Here is a 12,542-nt window from a genome sequence, read left to right as displayed (position 1 = left end):
GTGTTTTGTGTACACATGCACAGACACTGTGTGTGTTACCTGCTTGACCTGACTCTGCAGGTGTCGCAGCTGCAGGTTTTGTTCCAGGTGTGTGTGTGTGTGATCTGCGATCTGCTGCAGTTCCTTCTGTTTGTCCTGCAGGAGGCGCTGCAGCTCGTCCACCTGAGAGGATACGCCCCCGTCTGCCTCAGCCAGCTCAATACCTGTAACAAACACACACACACACACATACACAATTGATGAGCACAGCAGTACAGACATGGGTGTGTGTGTGTGTGTGTGTGCATCGCCACCACAGTCCAAGTCCTCTGTAATGCCGTTACCATGGAAACTGCTCTCTGAATCACATAGCTGGTCTCCATGGTAACCCTTTTCCCTCGTCCTCCTCTCAAAACGAAACGTGCTGATGTCAACAGAGTGCGCCAAGTCACATCAAAGCGCAATTTATCCTCAAAACCGTTCAGGATCCCCAGAAGGTTCAGACACCAGAAAAACGCTAACACTCACGAGCATCAGTGTCTTCAAATCTGACTATTATGGACTACAAGTACTGTTGAGACTCTGAGAACCTCATGGAGAACTTCTTAAAGTCTGAACCAACACGTTTTGATGGTTTGCAGGTTCTCACCTGAAGCCTGGACCTCCGTCATGTACTGCTGAAGGTCGTGACCTTGCTGTGTGACCTCGTACATCATGTTGTTCATTGCCAGCCTTCGCTCCATGTGCCTGCAGACCAATTGGAGAACCGGCAAACTCAAGCATATACACTCCATGTAACGTTATGTCATTATTTGAAAGAAAAGAAAATACAACAGAGGTTATAGAATAAACATTAAGCTCCTCCCTCTCTTACCTGTGAATGCGCTGCTGCGCTAGCGTTAGCGCCTCAGGCGTCTGGCCTAAAGCTAGCTTGTCCTGGTTGGTGTCATTCAGCCGAGGCGAGGCTAGCTTTTCCGAGGAAAAGTCCTGCGACTGTTTCTGCAACTCCTGCTTCCAGGCGTCCATTTCTCCGGTAACCTAGGAAACAAAGAGGTGAGTTTAACCCCTCCTCCAAAGGGGGCAGAGTCAGTGACAGGTGAGCCAGGTGTCAAACCTCCAGCGTGCACTGCTGCAGGATGCGCAGCTGCAGGTAAACGTCCAGGCGGATCTTCTTTTGGTGGAAAAGTTCCTCCAGTTGAATGTGAGATTCCTCCAGTTGCTGCAGAACCGACTCCACGTGCACCACTGAACTGCCCTGAGGCCTGAAACAAACACACCCAGTCAGCTGTCCCGGCTCATAAAACAAGCATTCATCGTCGAAGGAAACAAGCAGGGTAAAGACTCGCAGGGTTGGGGTCAATTATATTTTTCAATTACAATTCCATGACAAATTAATTACGATTACGGTGACCGGCATTTTTCCCAATTACAGTTAAAATTGAAATTATTATGTTTCCCCTGAAAATCGATTAGATTTAATAACAATTACTGATCCTTTATTAAATAACCCTATAAAACATAACCTTCCTCTTTTGTTAACTTTCTGTTTTTATGATAACATGTTATTTTTGACCCATGTCTTGAATCAGCTGCAAAATATACTAAAAATATTATTTATCATGTAATTTGTTTCTCATCTCTTATCTTGTTAGGCTTCCATGAAAATATTAGTATTCATATTTTTGGTGTAGGCGTCTGAGTCTTTTTTCTGTCAGTATACCCCTCGATTAGTTTAAAAAAAAAAAATGTATGGTAAAATGATTGACAGGTAGTGGGAAAACTTGATATGAAACGTGTTTTAATAATTGTTAACTACGTACAGTATGTGTAAGCCATAGAACTGTAAAATGGTTGTAATTGATGGTTGTATAAAATGTCCACGCTAATTACAATTACAAAGTAAATTATCTGAACTCAATGACAATTCAATTACGATTCCAACATCAACAGATTTTTTAAAATGACAATTACAATTGTAATTATGTCATGATTGTAATTAATAATAATTTACACGATTATGTTTATAATTGACCCCAACCCTGGTAGAGAGAGATGGTCAGGGAAGACGAGCAAGGTCTACAATTGACCTGCAAACAGAAAGTCTGCAGGAAAAAACAAAATGAAAAGACTTTCCAGTGTGACCACAGGCACCTGGTGACCATTTTACTGGGATTTAAACCCAGCGCCCCTGAGGTTTAAATGAAGCGCTCCTGTACCTGAGCTGCAGGATGAGGTCCTCTCCTTCCCGGATGACGCTCATGGCGGCCTCCTATTGGTAAGGGTTAGAGGGCGGGGTTAGTGGTCACGGGGAGGAGTCAGAGGTACGTTAGGTTGTTAGGTGGGGGGGGGAGGCGGGTGAAGGAGGCGGGTGGAGACTAACCTGCGTGTTGGCCTGCTGCTGTTGCTGCTGACTGATGAGAGTCTGCAGAGCCTCCACAGTGTCCCCACACAGCATCACCTCAGAGGAAAGCTGCTTCTGCAGGCCGTCCATCCACGCAGACAGCTAACACAGACACATGTTACACACTTACAATGTCACTTTAACAGTGCTACAGTGTTAGTATAGGGTGACCATATGTCCGGTTTTACCTGGACATGTACTCTTTTCATGTACTGTCCGGCTGGATTTTACAAACTCATCAAAATGTCTGGGTTTCCCAGGGACCTAGGGGAACACGTTAATTTAAATGGCCTTAACTCCACTAATATTTGCTCTATTTGAGAAATTCCACCAGTCTCTGAATGCTAATGAGTTGCCCTTACAGCCAGCATGGTGTCATTACGGTACTTTTACTTACACGTGATGGAATCATTAAAGATGCCGCTTGTTTTGATGAAATCGTCACACACAAGGAAAAGACTAAAGTCCAAGATAGATTGAAAGAGACCAAATACTAGTGGATTTAATTTAAAAATGTGTCCTTTTCTCTTTTTTGGAAATCAAAATGTTACTGTGTGTGCGTGCGTGTGTGTGTGTGCGTGTACCTCCTTGGTGTGTGTGTAGAAGGACACAGCAAGGTCCAGCAGCATCTTTCTTTGTTCTACTTTCTGGATGAAGGCCTGCATTGAAACACCTCAGTAAGCTAATAGCACAGCAGGTGTTAGTGGGTACCAGCTGTTGCCCTGGCGACCGCCTCTGCTCACCTGCATCCTGAGCTCCAAGTCTCGGGCTGCTTCGTAGATCTCGTCTTCTTCGCACTCTCCAGACTGAGCCAGTTGATCGGCCGCCTCCAGGAGCTTAGCAGCGTTTGTGTAGGTGTTCTGACACACACACGCAGTTTCCGGTAAAATATTTTTAAACTTTTTTTTTTGTCTTTTAACTTATTTAATTTATTTAAAACAAAATACTTATTTATTCATTTTTATTTTTTTTTATCAGAACAACCTACTTCAGTCTTACCTGAGCGACCTGCTGGAAGTCGTCGTGTCGTTTCTGCAGGGCTCGAGCCCTATGCAGAGACTTCCCAACACCGCCATGCTTGTTCAGAAACACCTCACCGTGCTGCTCCACCCAGTCCAGAACCTGGAACACACACACAGTGGTTCGAAGACTATATCCCAGTCAAGCTTCTAAAGCGTCTCTGGAGCTGATTCAGAGTCTGCAGCTGTTTAATGTGAGTCTGGATCTGAAAATGTTCATGTTCATTTTGACGGCAAATTTTGATTTTGTTTTTCTCATAGTCTTTTGACTAAAATGTTAGTTTTAGTCCAAGTTTAGCCATCAGAACTATTTCAGTTATATATTCTAGATTGAATGTACAATTAGTTTAAACTGACAAATAAAAAATTGTGAATGTGGTTAAATTGGCAAAAATAAGTGACAATAATGGGTCAACATATGCAACATTAGGTGGGAAAAGTGGCAGAAATGGGAGTAATGTCGCAAAAATGCATTAAAAAAGGGCCAAAATCTGGCAAAAAAAAATGATAAAAACAAGTTAAAATGACAAGTTTTGTGTAGTTGTAGAAAAATGGTAAAAACTAACTAAAATGGTCTCAAATTACTCAAATAAATATTCCTAGTTTCTTGAAAGCATCTGGCAACCCCCTCCCAGTGTCTCGCAACTCCAAATGGAGTCCTGACCCCAACGTTGAGAACCCCTGAACTAAGTGACATTAAACATGTAGTCGACCATTTATCAGCCTGATATGGGATGGTATTAATGTTTGTAAATACACACTGATTTAATGTGATCAATATGAGTAAGACTACATTAGCCATTTTTCAGAAACTTTGCTCTGGTTGGATTTGTGTCATGTAGCATTATAGGATGAAAATATTAATAGATTTTGATAGAGATTTTGTTGGCATGTATTTTTTGAATTAGTCATAGTCTTGTTATTGTCACCTAAAAAAAGATAGTTGACAAAAAGTAGTTGTACTAAGTTTGCAATAAGTTTGACGTCAAAATAAGTATGGAGTGCGTTCACATTAGATGGTATGAAAAGATTGAGTATGTGAGAAATACCCTGATGTATACTATATGGGGACATTTTAGTATGTATGCACGGTGGGCACACAAGTCATACTCAACCACGCCATGATGCATTGCAAGCGGAATGCAAAATCAACCTGGAACCGGCTTCAAGCTAAAAATCAAACATCCCCTTTTAAAAACAAAAGCATCTCTTCTCGTCTTCCATTAGTTTTTTGAACACTTTTGTAAATAAGGCTCTTGTTTTGAAGTTGACAAGAAATTTTGTCAGTAGAACAATGGAGGGTCTCTGAATATTTAAAATTTTGGCATGAAATGTGTTTACGTGAGTTTTATGGATCAAATAAGCACATGTTGATATTCTACTTGTCACTTTCTCACTTAAAATGTTTTCAGAACTTTCAAAGGTGGAGAATCAACAGAGATATTTAGCCTCAGTGTGATTCAGGTTTTTGTAGTTGTTGTTTCTAAATGCATCTTGGGAAACTTGGAGGTATACTTCAGTGGGAACGCTCATCATCCTAATCATACTTTTATACTTATCGAATATAGTAGACAATATATACTCATCGAGTTTGTAGCGTATAGTAAGTTTACAAAATATAACACTGATCTGAAACTGGTCTTGGTTCCGATTCTGGTCTCACCTGTCTGACGTCTTGCTGAAACACACACAGCTGCAAACGCTGGTGAAGGCGGAGCTTGAGGTGTTGCCATGCCCCCTCCACCTCGTGATGTCCCTGTTAAAATAATTTGGCTCAGTCTAGGTTCTAGTTCAGATTGTGGTTCAGAGGATTTCCAGTTCTATCTTACCTGCATCACCTGGTGAAGAACTCCCATGATGCCGTGCGTAGCGGCGGTGAAGTCTGGTTTAGGTGTAGATTCTTCGGATTCGGTTGCCGGGGAACGCTGGAGGACCTCCAACAAAGCTTTCCCGCTCTCACTCACCTGCAGACACACACAGGTGTGTTACCAGTCCAGTGTCTTACCTTTGTGTAACCGTGTGTTACCTGTGTGTAGTTGGCAGAGATTTCCTCGTTGAGTTCTTGGTGTTTTTTATTGGCCGCCTCCAGCTCTGCGGTTGCCGTCGGTAGTGGCCCGTCAGCGCAGGTTTGGATCCAGCCTTCGACTCGGAGCAGGAACTGCACACACGCTGTGGTTTAGACCCGTACCTGCGTGATGTCACACCCGATGATGACTCAGCGCTCACCTGCTCCGCCCCCTGGTGGAAGCCGCTGGCCATGGCGAGCGTGTTGCTGCGCTCCTCCAGCGCCGTCGTCAGGGACTTCCAGTCTTCCTGTAACCGTGACGACACCTTGGTGATGCGTTCTGCTCCGTAGTGACCGGCCTCAGCCAGCCTTGTCGCCACGGTGACCACGCTGTCAACATTTACGCTGCCGTTCTGCAAAAACACACAGCACAGAATGTGATACAAATACAAAGTTCTGAGATATGCTGGAATCCATCCTATGGCTGGAGGTGTGGACGGGGCTTACCATGCAGTTGGCGGTGAAGTGTTGATGTTGGTTCTGCAGGTCCACGGCGTGCTGATGGTTCTGCCCGACATCGCTCAGACTCTGCACGAATAGTTCTCTGCTGTGGGCGATCCACTCTGACATCTGTAACACACACGGATGAGACCGAGGCCCTCACCTGTCGCAGGGGAATTGGGGTGGGGGGGCGGAGCCTCACCTTGGCCGCGTCCTGCTCAAACAGGTGCAGCTGTAGCGTTTGGTCTAGCTGCAGTTTGCGCTCGTTCCAGCTCTGCAGGACGTGAGTACGAGTCGCCTGCAGACGCTCCAGCAACGACGACACTTTGGGGGCAACACTCTGGAAGTCGGCACCACCCGACAGCCAGCTGCCACCCCCGCCTTCATTAGGGGCGTCGCCCTGTGCCGGACCCAGGCGCATTCGCTGGAGGAGGCTCCGCCCCTCTCGCTCCAGGGCGTCGACAGGTGCAGTGGCGATGGTGTTCCTCAGACGGCCGTGTTCGTCCAGGACTCTGTAGACGAAAAGTTCAATATATAAACAAACTATTTCTTTCAAAACCATGTGATTTGTTCTTTAAACAATGCGTTTACAAATGCATTATTATTATACGATAGAGGCAATTTATTATTAGCCTGACAAGACAATTTGACCCATTAGACCCCTTAGCCATATGCTAAGCTAATCATGTGGGTCCAGTTTTTATTCGTTATTTGATTTGTTGGAATAAGCGGTAACTCAAAGTATTAGGCTGTGTTCGAAATGTCACACTAACGTACTATACACCACAAACTAAATGAGTATATAGTGTATCAGTATGATGAGGATCCCACCGTTCCCACTGAAGTATACTTCCAAGTTTCTACGATGCATTTGGAACCTACAACAACAAAAACCTGAAGCACACTGAGGCTAAATATCTCCGTTGATTCTCCACCTTTGAAAGTTATGAAAACAGAAAGTGACCAAGCAGAATATCGACATGTGCTCATTTGATCCATAAAACTCATGTATACACATTTCATGCCGACACTTCGGAGATTGTCCCTCCCTTGTGCTACTGACAAAACTTCTAGTTAACTTCAAAATAAGAGCCCTATTTACAAAAGTGTTAAAAAACTAATGGAAGACAAGAAGAGATGCTTTTGTGAGGGGATGTTTGGATTTTAGCTTGAAGCCGGTCCCAAGACAATTTTACATTCCGTTTGCAATGGACCATGGGACAGTTGTCTATGACTAGTGTGCCCACCATGCATACTTAAAAAATGTCCCCATATAGTATACATTCGGGTATTTCTCACATACTCAATTTTTCAATGCTATCTAATGTGAACGCACTGCATACTAATTACAACATCAAACTTAGTGCATTAGTGTGCGATTTCCAACACACAGCCTGACTAAACCCTGAAGCCCCCCCCTCACTTGCGGGCCTCGTCCACATCTTGAGCATCGGGGGTCCGACTCAGTCCACTCTGCAGTGCCTCCAGCTGGTTCAGCAGCGTTACTGCAGCTCCACAAAACTCCTCCAAACCCAAACGGAGCTCGGTCCATTCAACATGATCGTACTCCAGAGATCCGCCCAGGTCGGAAGTCAGCTGGGAGGGGTCCACCAATCGGGACAGACCATCAACTGACACCAGGCTGGTCTGTGGATAGGCAGGACATGGACACTGTCAGGTACAAACACTGTCAACTGTAAGGGGTCCACCCACAAGTAACAGACAACTCCAGTCCTGATAACAGTAACTGACAGGTGGTTCTCAGCCTTTTTAGCTTGCAACCCCCAAAATAAAGGTTCCAGAGACCGGGGACCCCCACTGTATCTGAAGTTGGTTGAACACACAAGACATAAACATTGAAGAACAGTCATGTGGAGACAGGGCCATCTATAAGGAGGAATAAAGAGGAGACGTTTTTGGGGCCCATTCATAAAATCAGCAAAATGATGGTCCATTGTTTTATGAATCTGTGATAACCACATTTATTTATTTACCTGATTAATATCCACTGTTATACAGGAAGCTTATTATTATTTGTGTAATAGTTTAAAGTAATCTTAAAGATGTAAATCCTTGTTTTAATTATAAATAAAAATGGGTTAAAAGTAAAATTGTGGAAAAGGTGGTGAAATGGGATTTTAAAAACCAAAGAAATTGGTTAAAAGTTGCAAATTAGAGTTGCCAAAACTGGACAAAAAAAGTGGTAAAAAGGGTTCAAAGTGTCTACATTGGAACAACTAGTAGAAACAAGTAGTTTAAACTGGCAAATAATGGGCATGATAAATCGTGAATGTGGTGAAATTGGCAAAACAATAAGTATGAAATATGGTGAAAACAGATTAAAAGTAACAATAATTGGTCAAAATATGCAACATTAGGTGGAAAAGTAGTGGAAAAGGTTTAAAAGTGCTGAAAATATCTCAAAAGTGGAAAAAATTTGCAAAAAATGCATTGAAATTTGATGAAGAAGTGACATAAAAGGTGCAAATATATGGCAGGAAAAAGTGGTGAAAATAGGTTTAAATATGGCAAGTTTGGTGTAGTTGCAGAAAAATTGTATAAAATAAGCAAAAATGTGCTCAAGTTGTTAAAAAAAATATTCCTAGTTTCTTAAAGGCATCTGGCGACTTTCTCCCATTGGTGTCCTGACCCCAAGGTTGAGAACCCCTGGTCTATTAGAGCTGAGTCTGTACCTCGAAGCTGAGCTTTGCACTGCCAAGGTTGGTCTTGTGTTTCTGCCAGAACGTGTCGGGTTTGATGAGCAGCGCCGTGTGAATGTTGGACGAAAACGACTCCTGCAGTGTTCGAAGCACCGGCTTCACACTGTCCCACTTACTGCCCCGCATGTCCACCACCACAGTGAAGCCCCGCGCACGCACGTCCTCACTGAGACACACAGGGACAGACGGTCATACAAGGACAGACAGGGGGACGGATGGTGTCAAAGGGACAGTCAGGGACCTGGGGACAGTGGACAGGTATGTGACCAATCGACTCAGGTCCTCCTGCTTTATTCGATCGTGGTTGGTCCTAGCAGGGAAGGTCAGGATTGGTCCTCCTCGTTTGTCCCGCCCACCTGGAGGGGAGCGAACCCAATCAGTAACATTGTACGGTCACACTTTATTTGAAGTTTTATGCATAAGGCTGACATTGTCATTATTATGAAGATACACCTGTCATGAGCATGAAATAAATGTCATGAATGCTGTCATTTCGTGTCGTTCGCTAAATTATGACACTTTTGGAGCTATGTTGGCATTTTTTGGGTTATGGGTTAAGGTAACGAATGACACTTAATGACGGCCTTCATGACACCTTATTCATGCTAATGAGAGCGTAATGTCACCCTTATGTATAAAACTTCAAATGAAGAGTTGCCACATGTACTACTATCTTATAACTTCTCTTAACTTTATCAAACCTAATTTATCTTACTTTGACTTAAATTATTACCTTAACTTAATTCCACTTAGCTTAACTTATGAGCTAAACCTATAATATGTTAAGGTTTCATTTATTCAGACAACTTTTTTCAGGTAATTTAATTTGATCTCCTGACATATTTCGACTGCCAACTGTCAGTCTTCCTCAGAGGCGTCTGTTGATCGCTTTGATGTGTCCTTATGAGCCTGACAGAACTGTCAAGTTATCCACGCCCCCTGTTGCCCGATGGTCTCTGGAGAAGAGTCCATCGGGCGACTCATAAGGACACGTCAAAGCATCAAAGCATGTCAAGAGATCAAAGTAAATTTCCTGAAAAAAGTTCTTTAAGAATAAATTAAATCTTAACATATTATTTCAAAAAAGAAGACAAAATAGATGTTAACTTGTCTTCTTCAAGCCTAACCTAAGTTTACCTGAAACTGTCTTATCCTATGTTATCTAAGCTTACCCGACACAAAGGCTACTTTCTCTCGAAGCACCGTCAGCACGTCGACTGCTCGCACGCTGTCGGTTTTTCCTGCAGCTGAAAAAGATACAAAACACACCATGTTTACATTCATCAGCTCAAATTTGGTCTTTAAACACAGTTTTTCTTTTAGTTCTTTACTTTTTTGGTGTATTTTTGTGGTTGGTTTGTTTATTTTTATTGTTTTGTGTGTTATTTGAGTCATACCGTGCATTTTCTTTGTGGGGCCTGCAAAAAATTTAACCAAAGGCCACATGTGGCACCCGATCCGCATGTTGCGCATGGTTGTTCTAAAAATATTACCACAGCAGTCATTTAACAAGAAATTATGGAAAAAAAAATGCCTGCAAATAAACCAAAGCAGAGCATTTGATTATAAAATATTCAAACAGCTGGACTCTCTTGACTAAAACAACAATAACACAAAGCCTCTAAATGTACATATAATCTTTGCTTTAGATGGATTAACAAACCTTTAATCATTTAGATTGTTAGAGATTCTCCATATGTTACTTTCTTTCAAACTAATTACGGACGGGATTGTTGCAAAATACAGTATATGGTAATTTGACGCCAGCTTCTGAATAAAAAATGATAATAATCCATTAGATGTCAGTGGAGGCGCAGTGTATAGGACAGAAAATGCAGTTTTTAATATGTTGACTGATTTGTTTATAATGCTGTGCTAATGCTAAACCTTGATAAGGTTCCATGGGTATATTTTAGGTTTATTTTAATGTTGATTTTGTTTTGAGGTGCACTATGTTAGGGTTAGTCTATAGCTAGAAAGTTTTACTTATATAATAGTAAGTTATTGAATTTATATTTTCAACATGTTTCCAAGTATTAAAAACTATCAATCTGGAAAGAAGTAAAACCAAATGACATCACAAGATAAGTTTTTCTATCATACCTATATTTTGACTTTTTTAATTCTTCAAAATCAGTAATGAATGGAATTTTTTTGCTTAATATAATCAACAAATAACAGATAGTTAACGTTGCTCTTGTCCTATAATCCTGATAAACAAAGAATACTTTTAAAATACATTTTAACTGGTAATTTAACACCAGTTTCTGAATTCTTAGTATTAGTAACAAGCTTCAAATTCAAATTTAGGATAAAAAAAAAACGACCTAAATTGAGGAGGTTTGTGTGGATTGTGAGGGTCATTAACACACACACACACACACACACTTCAATGAGCAGGGCTTCCCACAATCCTCCTCGGCGGGACCCTAACCCCCCCACACATTATACGTGTGCGCGTGCACAGATTCACACCCTCTCAGCGCGGGTGCAGGAAAAAAACACGCGCACACCCAAATGATGCGCGTGCGTGCGCGAACGGCGGACGGAGGCCGGATGGTGACAGAGCGCGCACACGCCCTACCTGCGGAGGCCCGCAGTCCGTCCGTGCACGCGCCGCCTCCTCCTCCTCCTCCTCCGTCGGATGGATTCATCCTTTGCTCCCGATGCACCGACGCTTTCTGCCGCTACCCGAACATCTTCCTGCGGTCACTGCAGCATCCTGATCCCCCCGGTCCTCCTCCTGCTCCTGATGCTGCTCCTTATCTTCCTCCTCCTCCTCCCCTTATGCTCCTCCCGGTCCTGATGCTGATCCTACTCCTCCTCCTCCTCCTCCTGCTGATGAAGATTCCCCTTCTTCTCCTTCTCCTCCTCCTCCTCTTCCTCACCGCCTCACCCTCGCATATCCGTCCGTTAACGGTTTCCGTTACCGCGGGGAGCCCCGTGTGTCAGCCGGCGCACGCAGCAGCAGGACGGAGCGTGTGCGTGCGTGTATACGTGCGTGTGCGTGCGTGAGGCTGTCAGCACGCAGGCGCACGACGGCTGCAGTGGTTCATGCTAAACACACACACACACACAGTGACGTGATCACATCATTTAGTTTTATAGATTTGACAAATTCTTCTTCTTTATTCATTAATATTATTGTTCTTTCACTATTATAGGAAGTGTTTTATTGTGTATAAAATCACGCAGTTGTCATTGAATTTGATTTATTATTTGATTATCAATGATTTATCTATTTTTTTTTTTTAAATCTATTGTAACTGGATTTGTCTTTCAATAAAAATCAACAAACAAAATTACTTCAATCAAAAAAAGTTTTCAATAAAAACAAAGTTTCCTTAAATTTAAAAAAACAAAAACATTTCAATCAAAGAAAGTGTTCAAATTCAATTATTTGGGTGTCAAACATTTGTAACACTTTTTTATATTTATTTTTAATTGAAATACATTTTTTTAATTAAAATGCTCTTTTTTATATATAAAAAAACGTTTTGCTTTTTTATTCAAGTAATTTTTAAAAAATGTATTTATTGTATAATAGAATTACCTCCATAATTCCAGGAAGTTGTCCTATTTTTCGCTCAACTACTTCATGTGAACTTGACTTTGAAGTGTATGTTTAAAAAGTTGTGTGTGCGCGTGCCCGTGACATCGTGCACGCTATGTGTGCAGTAATAAAGTGTCCTATGACGCCCTCAGCAGGTTACAGGTAGAACCAGCAGCTTTTTGTCCGTTATCCACTCATAAAACATGCAGCCATGGTGAACAAGCCTATGCACGGAGCTGAATTCACCGGCCGCCATCTTGGTATACCAAGCAGTAGGGATATGTAAACAACCGCTTGCGTGCATCTAGTTTCTGATTTAATTTGGCTCTATTTTCACTTTTTTATGTTCAGAAAACAATACAAC

At 42.3% G+C, this 12,542-nt stretch overlaps 1 protein-coding gene across 2 annotated transcripts in view; it reads right to left on the bottom strand.

Annotated features, from left to right (window-relative positions):
- The window catches only part of kalrnb (kalirin RhoGEF kinase b), a 38,389-nt gene extending 26,784 nt beyond the window's left edge, over window positions 1-11,605 (bottom strand). Inside the window, exons 1-21 of one of the 2 annotated variants that reach the window (XM_028468628.1) lie at window positions 11,210-11,605; window positions 10,023-10,105; window positions 9,798-9,872; window positions 8,867-8,981; window positions 8,599-8,791; window positions 7,329-7,552; window positions 6,108-6,417; window positions 5,912-6,034; window positions 5,626-5,817; window positions 5,426-5,557; window positions 5,229-5,363; window positions 5,063-5,155; window positions 3,380-3,502; window positions 3,124-3,240; window positions 2,965-3,039; window positions 2,360-2,482; window positions 2,196-2,248; window positions 1,094-1,241; window positions 854-1,017; window positions 629-726; window positions 40-203 (exon numbers count right to left, since the gene is read on the bottom strand). In XM_028468628.1, the coding sequence (XP_028324429.1) occupies window positions 40-203; window positions 629-726; window positions 854-1,017; window positions 1,094-1,241; window positions 2,196-2,248; window positions 2,360-2,482; window positions 2,965-3,039; window positions 3,124-3,240; window positions 3,380-3,502; window positions 5,063-5,155; window positions 5,229-5,363; window positions 5,426-5,557; window positions 5,626-5,817; window positions 5,912-6,034; window positions 6,108-6,417; window positions 7,329-7,552; window positions 8,599-8,791; window positions 8,867-8,981; window positions 9,798-9,872; window positions 10,023-10,098 (2,733 nt within the window). In that variant the 5' untranslated portion in view covers window positions 10,099-10,105; window positions 11,210-11,605. The remainder of the gene's footprint in view (window positions 1-39; window positions 204-628; window positions 727-853; window positions 1,018-1,093; window positions 1,242-2,195; window positions 2,249-2,359; window positions 2,483-2,964; window positions 3,040-3,123; window positions 3,241-3,379; window positions 3,503-5,062; window positions 5,156-5,228; window positions 5,364-5,425; window positions 5,558-5,625; window positions 5,818-5,911; window positions 6,035-6,107; window positions 6,418-7,328; window positions 7,553-8,598; window positions 8,792-8,866; window positions 8,982-9,797; window positions 9,873-10,022; window positions 10,106-11,209) is intronic. The other variant, XM_028468637.1, reaches the window with a different exon arrangement.
- Between the last annotated feature and the right edge of the window lie 937 nt (window positions 11,606-12,542).

Source organism: Gouania willdenowi, chromosome 2, assembly GCF_900634775.1.
Source record: "Gouania willdenowi chromosome 2, fGouWil2.1, whole genome shotgun sequence".
NCBI lineage: Eukaryota > Metazoa > Chordata > Actinopteri > Blenniiformes > Gobiesocidae > Gouania > Gouania willdenowi.
Note: the sequence above shows the minus strand (reverse complement) of the source record. Positions and strands in the feature narration are given on the sequence as shown.